General features: G+C 50.4%; 1 protein-coding gene across 2 annotated transcripts; it reads right to left on the bottom strand.

The window, feature by feature from the left end:
* Positions 1–1,942: 1,942 nt before the first annotated feature.
* LOC112061039 (uncharacterized) lies at positions 1,943–19,028 on the bottom strand. 2 transcript variants are annotated; one of them, XM_065576787.1, is made up of 5 exons: positions 18,493–19,028; positions 17,127–17,309; positions 16,358–16,484; positions 12,257–12,370; positions 1,943–12,138 (listed from the first exon to the last, which is right to left on the bottom strand). In XM_065576787.1, the coding sequence occupies exon 5, from the start codon at positions 9,496–9,498 to the stop codon at positions 8,215–8,217; it is 1,284 nt and encodes a 427-aa protein (XP_065432859.1). In that variant the 5' UTR covers positions 9,499–12,138; positions 12,257–12,370; positions 16,358–16,484; positions 17,127–17,309; positions 18,493–19,028; the 3' UTR covers positions 1,943–8,214. The 2 variants fall into 2 exon arrangements, with proteins under 2 accessions (XP_065432859.1, XP_065432860.1); XM_065576788.1 differs by lacking the exon at positions 17,127–17,309.
* Between the last annotated feature and the right edge of the window lie 465 nt (positions 19,029–19,493).

The raw sequence follows: 19,493 nt of genomic DNA on the forward strand, positions 1-19,493 counted from the left end.
CCATTTACAGTCTGACAGGACAGAACAGACAGGGTGGGAGGGGAAACAGAGGCACAGTGAGGGGAAGTGACTTGTCCAAGGTGGCAGTGGCAGTAGCAGAGCTGGGTATAAAACCCTGCTTTTCCGAGGTTCAGGCTAGTGCGCTAACCACTAGGCTATCTAGTAGGACCTACAGTCATCTCAACTCTTGTGTTCTGGGTGGAAAACCAACCCCTACAAACCTACTGTCAGGCCCCAAAATCAAACCACCAAATCGTTTCTGTTTGTCAGGAAAAGATCCAGGCCCATTCGAAGTCTCTGAGGGAACAGAGAGAATCATAGAATCATAGAATATCAGAGTTGGAAGGGACCTCAAGAGGTCATCTAGTCCAACCCCCTGCTCAAAGCAGGACCAATTCCCAGCTAAATCATCCCAGCCAGGGCTTTGTCAAGCCGGGCCTTAAAAACCTCCAAGGAAGGAGACTCCACCACCTCCCTAGGTAACGCATTCCAGTGTTTCACCACCCTCCTAGTGAAATAGTTTTTCCTGATATCAAACCTGGACCTCCCCCACTGCAACTTGAGACCATTGCTCCTTGTTCTGTCATCTGCCACCACTGAGAACAGCCGAGCTCCATCCTCTTTGGAACCCCCCTTCAGGTAGTTGAAGGCTGCTATCAAATCCCCCCTCATTCTTCTCTTCTGGAGACTAAACAATCCCAGTTCCCTCAGCCTCTCCTCATAAGTCATGTGCTCCAGACCCCTAATCATTTTTGTTGCCCTCCGCTGGACTCTTTCCAATTTTTCCACATCCTTCTTGTAGTGTGGGGCCCAAAACTGGACACAGTATTCCAGATGAGGCCTCACCAATGTCGAATAAAGGGGAACGATCACGTCCCTCGATCTGCTGGCAATGCCCCTACTTATACAGCCCAAAATGCCGTTAGCCTTCTTGGCAACAAGAGCACACTGTTGACTCATATCCAGCTTCTCGTCCACTGTGACCCCTAGGTCCTTTTCTGCACAACTGCTACCTAGCCATTCGGTCCCTAGTCTGTAGCAGTGCATGGGATTCTTCCGTCCTAAGTGCAGGACTCTGCACTTGTCCTTGTTGAACCTCATCAGGTTTTTTTCGGCCCAATCTTCTAATTTGTCTAGGTCCCTCTGTATCCGATCCCTACCCTCTAGTGTATCTACCACGCCTCCTAGTTTAGTGTCATCTGCAAACTTGCTGAGAGTGCAGTCCACACCATCCTCCAGGTCATTAGTAAAGATATTAAACAAAACCGGCCCCAGGACCGACCCTTGGGGCACTCCGCTTGAAACCGGCTGCCAACTAGACATGGAGCCATTGATCACTACCCGTTGAGCCCGACGATCTAGCCAGCTTTCTATCCACCTTACAGTCCATTCATCCAGCCCATACTTCTTTAACTTGGCGGCAAGAATACTGTGGGAGACTGTATCAAAAGCTTTGCTAAAGTCAAGGAATAACACATCCACTGCTTTCCCCTCATCCACAGAGCCAGTTATCTCATCATAGAAGGCAATTAGGTTAGTCAGGCACGACTTCCCCTTCGTGAATCCATGCTGACTGTTCCTGATCACTTTCCTCTCCTCTAAATGTTTCATAATTGATTCCTTGAGGACCTGCTCCATGATTTTTCCAGGGACTGAGGTGAGGCTGACTGGCCTGTAGTTCCCCGGATCCTCCTTCTTCCCTTTTTTAAAGATGGGCACTACATTAGCCTTTTTCCAGTCATCTGGAACCTCCCCCGATCGCCATGAGTTTTCAAAAATAATGGCTAATGGCTCTGCAATCTCACCCGCCAACTCCTTTAGCACCCTCGGATGCAGCGCATCCGGCCCCATGGACTTGTGCACGTCCAGTTTTTCTAAATAGTCCCGAACCACTTCTTTCTCCACAGAGGGTTGGTCACCTTCTCCCCATGCTGTACTGCCCAGTGCAGCAGTCTGGGAGCTGACCTTGTTCGTGAAGACAGAGGCAAAAAAATCATTGAGTACATTAGCTTTTTCCACATCCTCGGTCACTAGGTTGCCTCCCTCATTCAGTAAGGGGCCCACACTTTCCTTGATTTTCTTCTTGTTGCTAACATACCTGAAGAAACCCTTCTTGTTACTCTTAACATCTCTTGCTAACTGCAACTCCAAGTGTGATTTGGCCTTCCTGATTTCACTCCTGCACGCCTGAGCAATATTTTTATACTCCTCCCTGGTCATTTGTCCAATCTTCCACTTCTTGTAAGCTTCTTTTTTGCGTTTAAGATCAGCAAGGATTTCACTGTTTAGCCAAGCTGGTCGCCTGCCATATTTACTATTCTTTCTACACATCAGGATGGTTTGTTCCTGCAACCTCAATAAGGATTCTTTAAAATACAGCCAGCTCTCCTGGACCCCTTTGCCCTTCATGTTATTCTCCCAGGGGATCCTGCCCATCTGTTCCCTGAGGGAGTCAAAGTCTGCTCTTCTGAAGTCCAGGGTCCGTATTCTGCTGCTCTCCTTTCTTCCTTGTGTCAGGATCCTGAACTCGACCATCTCATGGTCACTGCCTCCCAGGTTCCCATCCACTTTTGCTTCCCCTACTAGTTCTTCTCTGTTTGTGAGTAGCAGGTCAAGAAAAGCTTTGCCCCTAGTTGGTTCCTCCAGCACTTGCACCAGGAAATTGTCCCCTACACTATCCAAGAATTTCCTGGATTGCCTGTGCACCGCTGTATTGCTCTCCCAGCAGATATCAGGGTGATTAAAGTCTCCCATGAGAACCAGGGCCTGCGATCTAGCAACTTCTGCTAGTTGCCAGAAGAAAGCCTCGTCCACCTCATCCCCCTGGTCTGGTGGTCTATAGCAGACTCCAACCACGACATCACCCTTGTTGCTCACACTTCTCAACTTTATCCAGAGACTCTCAGGTTTTTCTGCAGTTTCATACCGGAGCTCTGAGCAGTCATACTCCTCTCTTACATACAACGCAACATCCATAATGGCCAGGATGGTGTTTTCTGGAAGATCACCGATGGATTGCAGCTTGCTATGTTAACCGAACCACCAGTGCACACAGGTCCAGAAGCCAGCAATTTCTCCTGTGGCCACTAGATGGCGGTGCACCCTCGCACTTTCCCGTTCTCCCGGTTATCGGAATGTTTGATTATCTGATTTGGCCCCGTCCTAGGTAGAATCACAGAATCATAGAATATCGGGGTTGGAAGGGACTTCAGGAGGTATCTAGTCCAACCCCTTGCTCAAAGCAGGACCAATACCCAGCTAAATCATCCCAGCCAGGGCTTTGTCTAGACGGGCCTTAAAAACCTCTAAGGATGGAGATTCCACCACCTCCCTAGGTAACCCATTCCAGTGCTTCACCACCCTCCTAGTGAAAAAGTTTTTTTCTAATGTCCAACCTAAACCTCCCCCACTGCAACTTGAGACCATTACTCCTTGTTCTGTCATCTGCTACCACTGAGAACAGTCTAGATCCATCCTCTTTGGAACCCCCTTTCAGGGAGTTGAAGGCTGCTATCAAATCCCCCCCTCATTCTTCTCTTCTGCAGACTATTATTCTATGATCCCATCCAAATGCTCAGGGGGAAGGAAGGACAAGGAGGGAGCGACTGCCAGGTGTCACTCAGGATGGGTAGGCCGTCATGAGCGACATCTGCGCTGAGGCTACGAACCCTCTGGGGACAATCCTCAACGTGGCGAACCCACAACGTCTTTGTCGAGTATCCCAGCAGTTCCTTTCAGACTCTCATAGATTCATAGATTCTAGGACTGGAAGGGACCTCGAGAGGTCATCAAGTCCAGTCCCCCGCCCTCATGGCAGGACCAAATACTGTCTAGACCATCCCTGACAGACATTTATCTAACCTACTCTTAAATATCTCCAGAGATGGAGATTCCACAACCTCCATAGGCAATTTATTCCAGTGTTTAACCACCCTGACAGTTAGGAACTTTTTCCTAATGTCCAACCTAAACCTCCCTTGCTGCAATTTAAGTCCATTGCTTCTTGTTCTATCCTTAGAGGCTAAGGTGAACAAGTTTTCTCCCTCCTCCTTATGACACCCTTTTAGATACCTGAAAACTGCTATCATGTCCCCTCTCAGTCTTCTCTTTTCCAAACTAAACAAACCCAATTCTTTCAGCCTTCCTTCATAGGTCATGTTCTCAAGACCTTTAATCATTCTTGTTGCTCTTCTCTGGACCCTCTCCAATTTCTCCACATCTTTCTTGAAATGCGGTGCCCAGAACTGGACACAATACTTCAGTTGAGGCCTAACCAGCGCAGAGTACAGCGGAAGAATGGCTTCTCTTGTCTTGCTCACAACACACCTGTTAATGCATCCCAGAATCATGTTTGCTTTTTTTGCAACAGCATCACACTGTTGACTCATATTTAGCTTGTGGTCCACTATAATCCCTAGATCCCTTTCTGCTGTACTCCTTCCTAGACAGTCTCTTCCCATTCTGTATGTGTGAAACTGATTGTTCCTTCCTAAGTGGAGCACTTTGCATTTGTCTTTATTAAATTTCATCCTGTTTAACTCAGACCATTTCTCCAATTTGTCCAGATCATTTTGAATTATGACCCTGTCCTCCAAAGCAGTTGCAATCCCTCCCAGTTTGGTATCATCTGCAAACTTAATAAGCGTACTTTCTATGCCAATATCTAAGTCGTTGATGAAGATATTGAACAGAGCCGGTCCCAAAACAGACTCCTGCGGAACCCCACTTGTTATACCTTTCCAGCAGGATTGGGAATCATTAATAACTACTCTCTGAATACGATAATCCAGCCAGTTATGCACCCACCTTATGCCCCATCTAAGTTGTATTTGCCAAGTTTATCGATAAGAATATCATGCAAGACTGTATCAAATGCCTTACTAAAGTCTAGGTATACCACATCCACCGCTTCTCCCTTATCCACAAGACTCGTTATCCTATCAAAGAAAGCTATCAGATTGGTTTGACATGATTTGTTCTTTACAAATCCATGCTGGCGATTCCCTATCACCTTACCACCTTCCAAATGTTTGCAGATGATTTCCTTAGGCCTGGTCTACACTAGGCGTTTATGTCGAAGTTAGCGCCGTTACATCGAATTAACCCTGCACCCGTCCACACCGCGAAGCTATTTAGTTCGACATAGAGGTCTCTTAAATTCGACTTCTGTACTCCTCCCCGACGAGGGGAGTAGCGCTAAATTCGACATGGCCATGTCGAATTAGGCTAGGTGTGGATGGAAATCGACGCTAATAGCTCTGGGAGCTATCCCAGAGTGCACCACTCTGTTGATGCTCTGGACAGCAGTCCAAGCTTGGATGCTCTGACCAGCCACTCAGGAAAAGCCCCGGGAAAATTTGAATTCCTTTTCCTGTCTGGCCAGTTTGAATCTCATTTCCCGTCTGGACATCGTGGCGAGCTCAGCAGCACTGGCAACGATGCAGTGATGGCTGTGCAATCTCAGAATAGAAAGAGGGCCCCAGCATGGACTGATCGGGAAGTCTTGGATCTGATCGCTGTGTGGGGCGATGAGTCCGTGCTTTCCGAGCTGCGCTCCAAGAAACGGAATGCAAAGATCTACGAGAAGATCTCTAAAGACATGTCAGAGAGAGGATACAGCCGGCATGCAACGCAGTGCCGCGTGAAAATCAAGGAGCTGAGACAAGGCTACCAGAAGACCAAAGAGGCAAACGGATGCTCCGGATCCCATCCCCAGACATCCCGTTTCTACGAGGCACTGCATTCCATCCTAGGTGCGGCTGCCACCACTACCCCACCACTGACCGTGGACTCTGAGGATGGGATATTGTCCACGGCCGGTTCCTCGGACATGTTAGCGGACGGGGAAGATGAGGAAGGAGATGAGGAGGACGAGGCAGTCGACAGCGCTTACAACGCTGATTTCCCCGACAGCCAGGATCTCTTCATCACCCTTACAGAGATCCCCTACCAACCGTCCCCATCCATTATCCCGGACACAGAATCTGGGGAAGGATCAGCCAGTAAGTGTTTTAAACATCTAAACATTTATTTTTAACAGAACAGGAATATTAAGAATAACAACAATGGGTTTCTCATGATTAGTTTGCCCTAGGTGCTTAACGTTTCAGTCCTGGGCAGTGCAACTATTGAAAAAAAATCTAACAATGTCCGGTTTAGCATGATTGTTCTGCCCAAGCCGCTCTACTGTTTAGTCCCTGCCAGTGCAGCTACAGTAAAATGCGGTCTATATGTCCGGGGATAGAGCAGAAATCCTCCTGGGACATCTCGAGGAAGCTCTCCTGGAGGTAATTGGAAAGCCGTTGCATCAGGTTCCTGGGGAGAGCGGCCTTATTGGGTCCTCCGTAGTATGACACGTTGCCGCGCCACAAGACAATCAAGTACTCAGGGATCATTGCCCTGCACAGCAGGGCGGCATACGGCCCTGGTCTTTGGAGGCTTTCTCGAAGCATTCTTTCTTTATCGCTATCTGAGATCCTCATCAGGGTGATGTCGCTCATGGTGACCTGCTTTGAATTAGGTAGGGGAATATTAGTGTTGGGACTGCTTGCCCGTTCCTTTACAGAACTGTAACCGCTGGTTTGCAGCCACGCGGTGGAGGCGGGAGAGGGGCAGCCTACAGGGATCGTTCCCGGGGACAGCCGCGAGGGGGTGGGACAGGGGGCAGAGTTCCTGCTTGCCGGATTGCTGGCAGCAGGGACTGACATTGCTTTCAATGTGAAAGGAGGCCAGTGCTAATATTAAAGTTTTAAGCTGCCACAAGTCTATGGCTTACCATGTCTGCCTGCTACACAAATTCCGGTGTCCTGCCCCGCTTCTCAGATCTGCTGTGCAAGACCCCAGGCACTGAATGCGAAGGCCGAGAATTCGACCTTGTCCTGAGTGCGCATGTGATAGGTGCTGTGCATGGTCTTGTTCACAGAGAAAGACTATGTTCTTTGTTCACAACTACATTTATCTTTCTGAGGAATTCACTCCCTTTTTCCCATTCCCACAGCCACATCTGTGACTGTCTCACAACCTAGCCTGGCATCACACTCCCAGAGGCTAGCGCAGATTAGGCGTAGGAAGAAGAGGACACGGGAGGACATGTTCTCGGAGCTTATGGGCTGCTCCCGAGCCCAGGCAGCACAGCAGACCCAGTGGCGGGAGAACTTGTCCCAAATGCACCAAGCACACATGGAATGGGAGGAGAGGTGGCGGCAGGAAGACCAGCAGGCGACTCAAACGCTGCTTGGACTAATGAGGGAGCAAACGGACACGCTCCGGCGCCTTGTCGATGTTCTGCAGGAACAGAGGCAGGAGGACAGAGCCCCGCTGCAGTCTATCTGTAACCGCCCTACCCCGCCACCAAGTCCCATACCCCCCTCACCCAAAGTGCAAAGAAGGAGGGGCGGCAGAGTCCGTGCAAACTCTCACTCCACCCCTGCAGACAGCTCTAGTAGTAGAAGGCTCTCATTCCCCAAAATTTGACAAGTTCTTTCCTTCCCGCCTCACACAAGCCCCCGTCCAAGTTTCACCTCCCAGTTGCATGTGTAGTTGCTAATAAAAAATACGTTTCTGTTAATTACTGTTTCCATCATGTTCTTTTGGAGGAGCGGGGGAAGGGGGTTGGTAATTGGACAGGACAGTCACCTTTGGCAGGGTACATAGGCGGAGGGCAGGTCCAGCAGCAGGGCTCATACACAGTGCAGTCACTAGTTACCCTGGTCAATCTGGGAGGTGGTTTTCATGTTCTGTGGTGGGGGGTGGGTTGCTCTGTGACTTTGTGGCGGGGGAGGGCAGTTACAGATCTTATGCGGCGGTCCTTATCCTGGATCACAGAGCCACGCAGCAGGGGATCTGTAACCGTCCTCCCCCTGCCACAAAGTCACATAGCCCCCCCCATACACACAGTCCCGATCAGGAGGGGTGACAGGCTCCGTTGAAACAACCAGTCCCCCACAGCGGAGCCTGTCAATCATGGAGTTTAGAAGCGTCATTTGCGTGACTACACTACACCCGCTCCCCACCACAGTCTGCGTCCCAGGTTTAAAACATTCCCGCGAAAACAGTAATAAAGAAAACGGTGTTCATTAACAAAGTAGAAGTGATTTTATTTCTAAACGTGTGTTGGAAGGGGGTGAAGGGGGTATGTAACTGGAGAGGATAGTCAACATTAACTGGGTAAAGAAACGGGGGCAGGTTCAGCTTCTCTGTACACTAACTTAAAAGTCACAGGTTACCCTGCTCAGTCAGGAACCTAGCTTTCAAAGCCTCCCGGATGCACAGTGCGTCCCGCTGGTCTCTTCTAATTGCCCGGCTGTCTGGCTGGGCGTAATCAGAAGCCAGGCTATTTGCCTCAACCTCCCACCCCGCCATAAAGGTCTCCCCCTTGCTCTCACAGAGATTGTGGAGCACACAGCAAGCTGCTATAACAATGGGGATATTGGTTTCGCTGAGATCACAGCGAGTCAGTAAGCTTCTCCATCTCCCCTTGAGACGGCCAAAAGCACACTCCACCACCATTCTGCACTTGCTCAGCCGGTAGTTGAAGAGTTCTTTTTCAGTGTCCAGGGCGCCAGTATAGGGCTTCATGAGCCAGGGCATTAGCGGGTAGGCTGGGTCCCTGAGGATGACTATAGGCATCTCCACATCCCCAACAGTTATTTTGTGGTCCGGGAAGTAAATACCTTGCTGCAGCCGTCTAAACAGACCAGAGTTCCTGAAAACACGAGCGTCATGAACCTTGCCCGGCCATCCGACGTAGATGTTCGTAAAACGTCCCCTATGGTCCACCAGTGCTTGCAGCACCATGGAAAAGTAGCCCTTTCTGTTAATGTACTGGCTGGCCTGGTGGTCCGGTGCCAGGATAGGGATGTGAGTTCCATCTATGGCCCCACCGCAGTTTGGGAATCCCATCGCTGCGAAGCCATCTATGATCGCCTCCACGTTTCCCAGGGTCACTACCTTTGACAGCAGTACATCAACGATTGCCTTGGCTACTTGCATCACAACAACCCCCATGGTAGATTTGCCCACGCCAAAGTGGTTCGCGACTGACCAGTAGCTGTCTGGCGTTGCAAGCTTCCAGAGGGCTATGGCCACTCGCTTCTGGACAGTCAGGGCTGCTCGCATCCGGGTGTCATTGCGCTTCAGGGCAGGGGACAGCAACTCACAAAGTTCAAGGAAAGTTCCCTTCCACATGCGAAAGTTTCGCAGCCACTGGGATTCATCCCAGACCTGCAGCACTATGCGGTCCCACCACTCAGTGCTTGTTTCCCGGGCCCAGAATCGCCGTTCCACGGCATCAACATGACCCATTGCCACCGTGATGTCCTCGGCACTGGGTCCCGTGCTTTCTGAGAGGTCTGTGCTACTCTCAGACTTCAGGCCCTCACCGCGGTGCCGTAGCCTCCTCGCCTGACTTATCTGCATCTGCCTCAGGGAAAGGTGGATGATAAGCTGCGAGGCGTTGAGAACGGCCACAACTGCAGCGATGGTCGCAGCGGGCTCCATGCTTGCAGTGCTGTGGCGTCCGCGCTGTCACTGACTAGAAAAGTGCGCGAACTGATTTCCCGCCGGCGCTTTCAGGGAGGGAGGGCGGGAGTGATGGACGGATGACGACAGTTACCCAAAAGCACCCTCGACACATTTTTTTTACCCAGAAGGCATTGGCGGCTCCACCCAGAATTCCAATGGGCAGCGGGGACTGCGGGAACTGTGGGATAGCTGCCCACAGTGCACCGCTTCCAATATCGATGCTTTCCCCGTTAGTGTGGACTCACAAAGTCGAATTACTGTCCTTAGTGTGGACACACACATTCGACTTTGCAATATCGATTCCGAGAATTCGATTTAAGTAAAATCGAACTACTCTTGTAGTGTAGACATACCCTGAATTACTTGCTCCATTATCTTTCCTGGCACAGAAGTTAAACTAACTGGTCTGTAGTTTCCTGGGTTGTTTTTATTTCCCTTTTTATAGATGGGCACTATATTTGCACTTTTCCAGTCTTCTGGAATCTCTTCTGTCTCCCATGATTTTCCAAAGATACCTCCTCTATTAGCTCCTTGAGTATTCTAGGATGCATTTCATCAGGCCCTGGTGACTTGCAGGCATCTAACTTTTCTAAGTGATTTTTAACTTGGTCTTTTTTTATCTTCTAAACCTACCCCCTTCCCATTAGCATTCACTATATTAGGCATTCCCTCAGACTTCTTGGTAAAGACCGAAACAAAGAAGTCATTAAGCATCTCTGCCATTTCCAAGTTTCCTGTTACTGTTTCTCCCTCCTCACTGAGCAGTTGGACCTACTCTGTTCTTGGTCTTTCTCTTGCTTCTAATGTATTGATAAAAAGACTTCTTGTTTTCCTTTATTCCTGTAGCTAGTTTGAGCTCATTTTGTGCCTTTGCCTTTCTAATCTTGCCCCTGCATTCCTGCGTTGTTTGCCTATATTCATCCTTTGTAATCTGTCCTAGTTTCCATTTCTTAAAAGATTCCTTTTTATTTTTTAGATCATGCAAGATCTTGTGGTTAAGCCAAGGAGGTTTTTGCCACATTTCCCATCTTTCCTACCCAGCGGAATAGCTTGCTTTTGGGCCCTTAATAGTGTCCCTTTGAAAAACTGCCAACTCTCCTCAGTTGCTTTTCCCCTCAGTCTTGATTCCCATGGGACCTTACCTATCAGCTCTCTGAGCTTACCAAAATCCGCCTTCCTGAAATCCATTGTCTCTATTTTGCTGTACTCCCTTCTACCCTTCCTTAGAATTGTGAACTCTATGATTTCATGATCACTTTCACCCAAACTGCCTTCTACTTTCAAATTCTCGAGTTCCGCCCTATTTGTTAAAATCAAATCTAGAACAGCTTCCCCCCTTGTAGCTTTTTCAGCCTTTTGAAATAAAAAGTTGTCTGCAATGCAGTCCAAGAACTTATTGGATAGTCTGTGCCCCGCTGTGTTATTTTCCCAACATATATCTCGATAGTTGAAGTCCCCCATCACCACCAAATCTTGGGTTTTGGATAATTTTCTTAGTTGTTTAAAAAAGCCTCATCCACCTCTTCCACCTGGTTAGGTGGCCTGTAGTAGACTCCTAGCATGACATCACCCTTGTTTTTTACCCCTTTTAGCCTAACCCAGAGACTCTCAACACTTCCATCTCCTATGTCCATCTCCACCTCAGTCCAAGTGTGTACATTTTTAATATATAAGGCAACACCTCCTCCCTTTTTCCCCTGTCTATCCTTCCTGAGCAAGCTGTATCCATCCACACCAACATTCCAATCATGTGTATTATCCCACCAAGTTTCGGTGATGCCAACAATGTCATAGTTGTATTTATTTATTAGCACTTCCAGTTCTTCCTACTTATTACCCATAGTCCTCGCATTTGTATATAGGCATCTAAGATACTGATTTGATCTTGCCTCCCAGTTTTGCCCTGACCCTCCTTTCTCTCTGCCATTATAGCCCACACTCCCTCCTATTTCCGACCCATCTCCCAGGTCTCCATGTTCCCCACTTACCTGTGTACTTTGCTCACCTGTCCCCGTCGAACCTAGTTTAAAGCCCTCCTCACTAGGTTAGCCAGTCTGTGTCCAAATAGGGTCTTTCCCCTCCTCGAAAGGTGAACGCCATCTCTGCCTAGCAGTCCTTCCTGTAATAGCATCCCATGGTCGAGGAAGCCAAAGCCTTCCTGGCGACACTGTCTTCGCAGCCAGGCATTCACCTCCACGATGCACCTGTCTCTGCCCGGGCCCCTATCTGTGACAGGAAGAATCTAAGAGAATACCACCTGCACTCCAAACTCCTTCACCCGTACTCCCAGAGCTCTGTAGTCACTCTTGATCCGCTCAGTGTCACACCTCGCAGTATCATTTGTGCCCACATGGATGAGTAGCATGGGGTAGTAGTCAGAGGGCTGGATAATCCTCGACAATGCCTCTGTAACGTCTCGGATACGGGCCCCCGGCAGGCAGCATACCTCTCAAGATGAAATGTCTGGGTGACAGATGGGCGCCTCCGTCCCCCTCAGCAGAGAGTCTCCGACCACCACTACCGTACGTTTCCTATTCACAGTGGTGGCAGCAGACTTCCCAGCCTTAGGGGTACGAGGCTTCTCCTCCTCTGCTGTAGGGGGTGATTCCTTCTCTCCTGTACCAAGAAGAGCATAACGGTTACCTATTACCACGGCGGGAGGGTTCGGCGTAGGGGTGGTGCACTGCCTGCTGCCAGAAGTAACAGGTTTTGAATTGATTTCATGATTCCTCACCTATGCAGGCACCTCTCAGGATCTCTCATTCCTCTGAATCGTGGAGATCTGGGACCCTCGGCTCTTTGTCTTGTTCCAGGGGAGAGATCACAGCAGGTGTGAAAACTGGAAACTCTGTACGGGGAAAGGAAATCAGGTGGGTTCATGGGAGATTTCTCACCAGAACATTATTGTTTTAGCCCCAGCCCATTTTAAAGTAGCAATAGGCTGAGGCTAGTGCCACAGATGCTCAGATGTGTAGGACATTCCGCTTGAGGAGGGATTTAACTAACCCCCTCTCTGCTGGGAAAACATACAGCCCTACAATCATCCCCAAATGGGGCCCTAAAACACACAGAATGTAATTCCAGGGAAACCACCTGCTTCTTTCTGAGACAGGGAGGTCAAGAGAAAAACACAGCGTCCCAGGGAAGCTGGGAACAGTGAGCATGGGCTGGCGGGGGTTAGGGGATGAAGCAATAGGAGGGAGCATGGTACCCAGGTGTATTAGGTGTTAGGAAAGCCCATGTTGTGGCATTAGGGAATCTAGTGAGTCAGGTGTAATGGGAGGGTCCATGAAAATCCCCAGGGGGTGGAGAAGGCTGGGGAATGAGATGCTGTAATTCAGGAGCAACTGACTCTAGTTCCTCTGGTTGAGGAAGAGGAGAATTGCGGAATCCCACTCCAGGACAGGGACAGGCACTAGGCCTGATAGCCAGCGGGGCGGGGGGCTCAAAGAGACCAGGAAGGGGACAGAGGTTGAGCTAGCCTTGTCACTCACTAATACAGCCACTCCTCTTTCTCCCACTGCTCTCAGCCCTCTCCTTGTCCTGGGGCCCCAGAAACACTCGCTCCTATTGGCTCCTCCTTTCCCAAGTCTTGCAGCCCTGCTTGCTACCAGGTGTCCCAAATGTCATGATCCCCAACCATCTTCCACCCCACAATTCCAAGCGTTCCGTGCTCCCGCCTCCCAGGAGCCCCTGACTAAAAGTGTCCCCCACCCCCCATTGCTAGCACCCCCATTTCCTGGAGCACCACCCTCCCTTTACTTCCACCACCACCAGAACAGCTTAGCAACCCACCCCCACGTGCAATTCACACTAGAGACCGGGAAGTATAAACAGTGAAACAAGCAGTTAAAAATGAAGCTTTACTATGAACTCATCTTCTTGCTATGACGTTCTGGAGTGTTACCAGGGGCGGCTCCAGGCACCAGCGCACCAAGCGCGTGCCTGGGGTGGCAAGCCGCGGGGGGGCCTGCCGGTCACCGTGAGGGCGGCAGTCAGGCTGCCTTCGGCGGCATGTCTACGGGAGGTCCGACGGTGCTGCGGTTTTGGCGGCAATTCGGCGGCGGGTATGCCGAAGGCGCGGCACCGGCAGACCTCCTGCAGGCATGCCGCCGAATCTGCATGACCAGCGGACTACCCGCAGGCGTGCCGCTGAAAGCCGCCTGGCTGCTGTGCTTGGGGCAGCTAAAAACATAGAGCCACCCCTGGGTGTTACAAACAAGACCCTGATATCGCCTTCTCTGTCAGGACACTGCTCCACCCCAGCCCAGCTGTGTAGCGAGCCACCTGTAAACAGGGAACTGTATGGGGTAGGAGCTGGAAAGTAGCCCCTTTACAAACGTAGCCCATTCTAGCTAAATGGAGTCCGCTGGTGACAAAATAATTTGTCTGAAATATGGCCAAGGGGCTGGGTGTTCCTTGTGAGTTCCTAGTGGCTTATGTGTTTGCATTTAGTCATACACGCCTGTATTCGATGCCATGGGGAGGCTGTGAGGCATGCAGATGTGAACACTGATTCCCACATGAATTCTGCCCTAATCCCAGGTGCTGAAAACTCTTCCCCTATCAGGAACTGAAAATAGAGAGTCACATTTCCGGGAAGGGTATAATTTCCAGGGTGTCCCCAGCAGTGGATCGGCCCATTTTCCTTATGGATGTGCTGCTCAGTCACCACACATTTGAATACTTGTGTGACATACACAGCTGGCTTGCCACCAAAAGCCATAAAGCCTCTCTTTGCCATTCCGGAAGAACAAGAATTGTTGTGTCCTACAAAATGTGGAATGCTTGAAATGACAGAGAAGGCCTAGGGAGTAGGTCAAGGCTCCTACATGGGCTCCCTTCCCCCAGAGCTCAAAATGTTCTGTCATTTTGAGCAAAATTGTGATTTTTTCAAGTTACCATGCTCGGTGCCCCTTTTCCACTGCAATTACCCAGTTGTGTCCATGGAGCCCCTGGGACCGGAAGCGTCGCTCTCACACTAGACAGAAGTTCAGTTTTACAAAAGATCCTATTTCTCTTTGAGCTTCCACAAGTCCTTTTCTCTGAGCTCATGCACCGAGCTGTATTGTTTTCTTAAATCGCGGAGACAATAATGTTTTGTTTTATGTCTGCTTGCGGGCAGCTCTGCTCGTATTGCCTGTTGTACCTCAGCAGCCCGTGAACACACCAGCAGGCCACGAGGACGCGTTTCCACGATGATTGTCTGGTTGTCATTTTGGAGAAGCCCAACAACCACGTGCATAAAGAGAGAAGGCTCCACGGCAAATGGAGAGGAACAGGCAGGCTGGGATATGGTTGGTTGGACTCAGACCTGCAAACTGCCATGTGGACACTGGAGCCCAGGTATTCAGCGTGGCTCAAAAATGCTTAGCCTAAGGTCACCAATGAGTGTAGATGCTCAAGTGTGGGCTTTGAAACCCAGGGCTGGCAGCCTCGAGGCCCACTAAACCTGGGATTCCCTTGCAGGATACCCATACCCTAAGGCTGTTTTAAAAAAGGAGCATGTCCAGCAATCTCTTCTCAAGTGAATTGGGTAGCTCAAGAGGACACGCTGTGGCCACTGCACCAGAGATGCCCCATGTATCTGTGTGAGCCCTCCCACCGAGAGCTTTCTGACAATGTGGGTCTTATGCTTTTTTTTTTTTTGCGTTCAGCAAATTTCCCCTTAGGAGTTTGCCAGACCTGTCCCTATAAATTATGGTGCCCTACGCAGCGAGAGCACCTGCTGCCCCCTCCCGAGGCGGGGGTCTGGCCCCTCCCAGGGGGGATCTGGCCCCTCCGCGGGGGGAGGGAGGGCATTGCACTCAAGGGCTGCAGGGCCGCAGAGGCAGGAGCTGTGGGGGGCCGCTTTGGGGGGCCCCACATGGGGCCCAGGGGATTAGCAGGGGGCCTGGCACCAGCAGCAGGAAGCAAAGTGAACCAACCCCAGCCGCGTCGCTTAGGTGAAGGCTTTGGGGAAAGGACGCCCCCCGCACTCACTGGCAGCGGGAAGCGGAGCAACGCAGCTGGGAGCTGGTGGAGTGGAGCAGGCTGGGACCGGGTTGCTCCACTTCCTGCCGCTTCCAGTGAGTGCGGGGTCGGGCCTGATCCCTGCTGCCGGCACAGGCCCTCTGCTAATCCTCCGGGCTGCGTCCATCGCTGGGGGAAGAGGCTTGTGGGGAAGGGGTGGAATGGGGGTGGGCCAGGGCGGAGCAGGGCAAAGGAAGTTGTCCCAGGTCCCACAGCTCCCTAGGGATGGTCCAGCCCCTCTCAGTGGGCACAGCCGGGGGATGGGGCTGGCCGCCAGAGCTGGTGCTGCGCATATGCAGCATGCAGCTGCCTAGGGCACCATGAAATTTGGGGAAATTTGGTGCTCCAAATTTCGTGGTACCCTACGCAGCTGCGTATTCTGCGTCTGCGTATGAGCACTGTCAGCAGTCTGGCGACGTATATGCTAGTGGTCTCCAGGGTTTGCAGAGCAGTAAGTGAAGGCAATGCCTCAGAAGGAATCCTCAGCGGGAGGGCAAAGGCATGGTAAGATTTGGCAAGTCTGTGATGATTTGTGTGGCGCAGGCTCTGAGTGCCAGCCAGGTGTCAAACGTCTGTTTGCTATGCAGGATCTAACCCCACTTTTGACCTTAGCCAAGAGAAGTTGTTCGACTTTGTGCTGCACGGCTCAGGTGCCCTGTTCCCAGAGTGTTCTGTAGTGAGGAGGGCAGGGCTCTAGTGTGTGTGTCACTGGTGTATTGGGGTTTTGTTGAATCAGAGCAGAGTCAAGGTTGCATTATGGGAGAGACATGAACCTTCACTCTGCATTTCCCCTCCTAAGCACCGAGGGGACAGGAATCCTTACCCAGCGAGGTCACGTTCTCATAGTTCTCCTGCATGACGTCTCTGTAGAGGGCTCTCTGAGCGGGGTCCAGCAGAGCCCACTCTGCCCTGGTGAAATACACAGCCACCTCCTCGAAGGTCACCGGGCCCTGAAAGAGCAAGAGCCCCCCACTCAGAACCTGCTGCCACAGCCACAGCCCCACTACTCATGGGGGAGAGGAGCCAATCAAATGGAGACACAGTCAGTGGAGTCGAACCCACAACCAGCTCAGTGCATCCTGGAGGCGTTGGGGGAGAGGAGATAAGAGAGAGCCCCTCGTCCTTCCCAGCAGACAGAGAGGGCAGGGTCCACCCTTTCATCACACACCTACATGCCAGAGGCTGAACTGGAGATAAAGCCCCCCTCCCCGAAGCCCAACACCCTCCTCATTGCCAGCAGCTGGATGTCAGGGGATGGGGCATCTTCCCTCAGCCTCACTGGTGGGAGCCCCCTTCATATGTCATAAGAACCTCTGGTTAGTGGGCTCACCCTCCAGCACTGGGAGTCTGGGAAGTTTCCCCAGCCCAGGCTGGTTTGTTCCCTGTTCCACCAACCCCAGGGGTCTATTCCTAGAATCTAGGCCCCAGATTTAACAAGTCCCAGCAGGTTCATCGCACCTCATCCCACTCCATTTCCCCTCCCTGTGCTCTGCCTGCACCCTCCCATCCTCAGATCAAACTCCCTAGTCACCCCCACTTCTTGTGTATTCACTGTCTGCAGGAACCCACCAGCATTTCCTCAGTATCCCTACCCGAGCGAGCTCTGCTACCGCCATTTCCCTTTCCGGGGCAGGCTGGGAGAATCCGCAGTGACACGTGGGTGTTGTTCTGCAGCCTGTCAGGGGGCTGGGGCTAAAGTCAGAACAGACTTTAGATCATTTCACATCACAATTCTTGCTGGCTCTTTCTCTGCAGAGATGTTCTAGACTCTCACGCTGGCATTTAAAAGTGAAACAGAAGCAATATGTTAACATGGCTGTCTTGGAAATTTGTGTTGGCACAAGAATGATTTCTGATATCTTTGAGTTCCCCAAGCACCTGCAATGCACAGTCCATGCATAGAGGGGCCTTATAAACCACTGAATGCCTGGCCCGGAAAGAAGACGAGAAAAGAAGTGGCTGTTGAAATTGTGGTTTCCTCCCAGCAGAGGGCCTTGTAGGGCAGAAGTGTGGAGAAGAGGTTTCCTGAAGCGATGTGAAAGTCTCATAAGTGAACAGAAAGAGATGGAAAGGGAGCGCCTGGCCAAGGAAAGTGAGATGATGCATCTCGTGCAGATGCAAACAGCTGTGCGGGAGAACATTCTGTTGCCAAGTATCAGGGGGTAGCCGTGTTAGTCTGTATCCACAAAAACAACAAGGAGTCTGGTGGCACCTTAAAGACTAACAGATTTATTTGGGCAGAAGCGTCTGAAGAAGTGAGGTTTTTTACCCACAAAAGCTTATGCCCATATAAATCTGTTAGTCTTTAAGGTGCCACCAGACTCCTTGTTGTTATTCTGTTGCCAAAGTCATGACTAGCCGCCCCATCGAGCCACGTCCTGCACCCAGGGGAGAACACGGATAGTGCAATCTCCATTGACTCCACCCCCTCCCAAGTAGCAGGGCTTTGCCCCCGCTATTCCACCCCCAGGAAAAGCAAAGCGTGAGCTAATGGTCCCTCTGGGACCAGCTCCTAGCACCCAACTTTCATGAGTGTCGGAACCCAGCAACACACACAGAGGTGCATTGAGCACTCGGGCTATGCTCAGCCTCTGCTCCATTGCTCCTACCTTTGCACCATGTTACTGGTTAACTTGTTTTAATCAATTGGAGTTAATTTATTATTTTAAATGTCCAACTCTACTAAAAAAATCAGTCTGGAATATTCCCACCAATATGTAACATTCCCAGGAGCAATTCCTAATAAAATCAAAACTGCAACATATTTCAGTCATTTCTTCACTTTCAGCACTTTCGTTTCCCGCCCTTCCACCTTGCTAAGATCCCCCACCTTCATGCCCCTAATTCCTTTACTATTTGGGGTGTTACACAGGGGCATCTTCTCTGCCAATTCCACACGTTCCAGAAAATCTCTCCCTGTCTGCCACCCACCCATCAGCATGGATCTCCCCAAAGCACCTGGCACAGAGCTGTCAATCTGCATATAGTCCAATGGCTGCTCTCTCCTCTCTGTTGACAAGAAATCTGACCAAGTGCCTTCGCCCTTTGCTACAGACCAAGTCTGTGGATTTATTGGGCAGTTTGATTGGAGCCTGCTGGGCTGTCCGGCCAGAGTCAGTAGAGTCTGCAGAAAGAACACTGAAGCCTAACATCTGACCACACCTCCCACTGCACCACGGACAACCTACCCTGATGTGAACTCTGGGGGAGGGGGAGTCTGATTACGAATGACGTTGCACTGCATCAGCAGTACCCAGTGCATTCTGCTCTGTGCCCTTGTGGCTGGGGGCTAGGGAGGGCGAAGGAAAACAAACAGGTGCTCTGACGACACTCAGTTCAGCGCACTTATGACATCATAGTGCATTTATGACACGTCTGTTTTCCACTTATTTTACATAATGCTTTATGGTAGCTCAGCTGCCGGAGCAAAATACTGTAATTCTTTATTAATTGAGTCCCATATCAGATATTCCATCATCTTGCCTGGGATGGACGTCAAGCTGATGGCTTATAATTCCCACATCACCCCCCCCCCATGTTCCAAGAGTTACTGAAAATCAACTCTGACAGCACAGTGAGCTCCTAAGCCAGATCTTTTAATACTCTTGATGCAAGTTATCTTGACTTGCTGATTTAAAAAAAAATCTCACTTTAGTAGCTGCTGTTTAACATCCCCCAGAAATCCTTTAGGAATGGAAAGCATTTCATCAGCATCATCTGCTATGACCACAATATCCAGCTATTTCCCAAATACAAAACAGAAATATTTTCTCTGCATTATTTTTGACAATTCTACCATTTCCATCTAATAATGGACCATAATCATTTTTAGAATTTCTTTTGTTCTTAATATTCTTTAAAAAACCCTTCATAACTCCTCTGTATCATCCTTAACTCTGCTGGCCATAGAGTTCGCCTGGTGTTTCTGTCCTTCCCCTTTCACTTTTCTATAGTTCTTA

This window comes from Chrysemys picta, chromosome 23, assembly GCF_011386835.1.
Source record: "Chrysemys picta bellii isolate R12L10 chromosome 23, ASM1138683v2, whole genome shotgun sequence".
NCBI classification, from domain to species: Eukaryota; Metazoa; Chordata; order Testudines; family Emydidae; genus Chrysemys; species Chrysemys picta.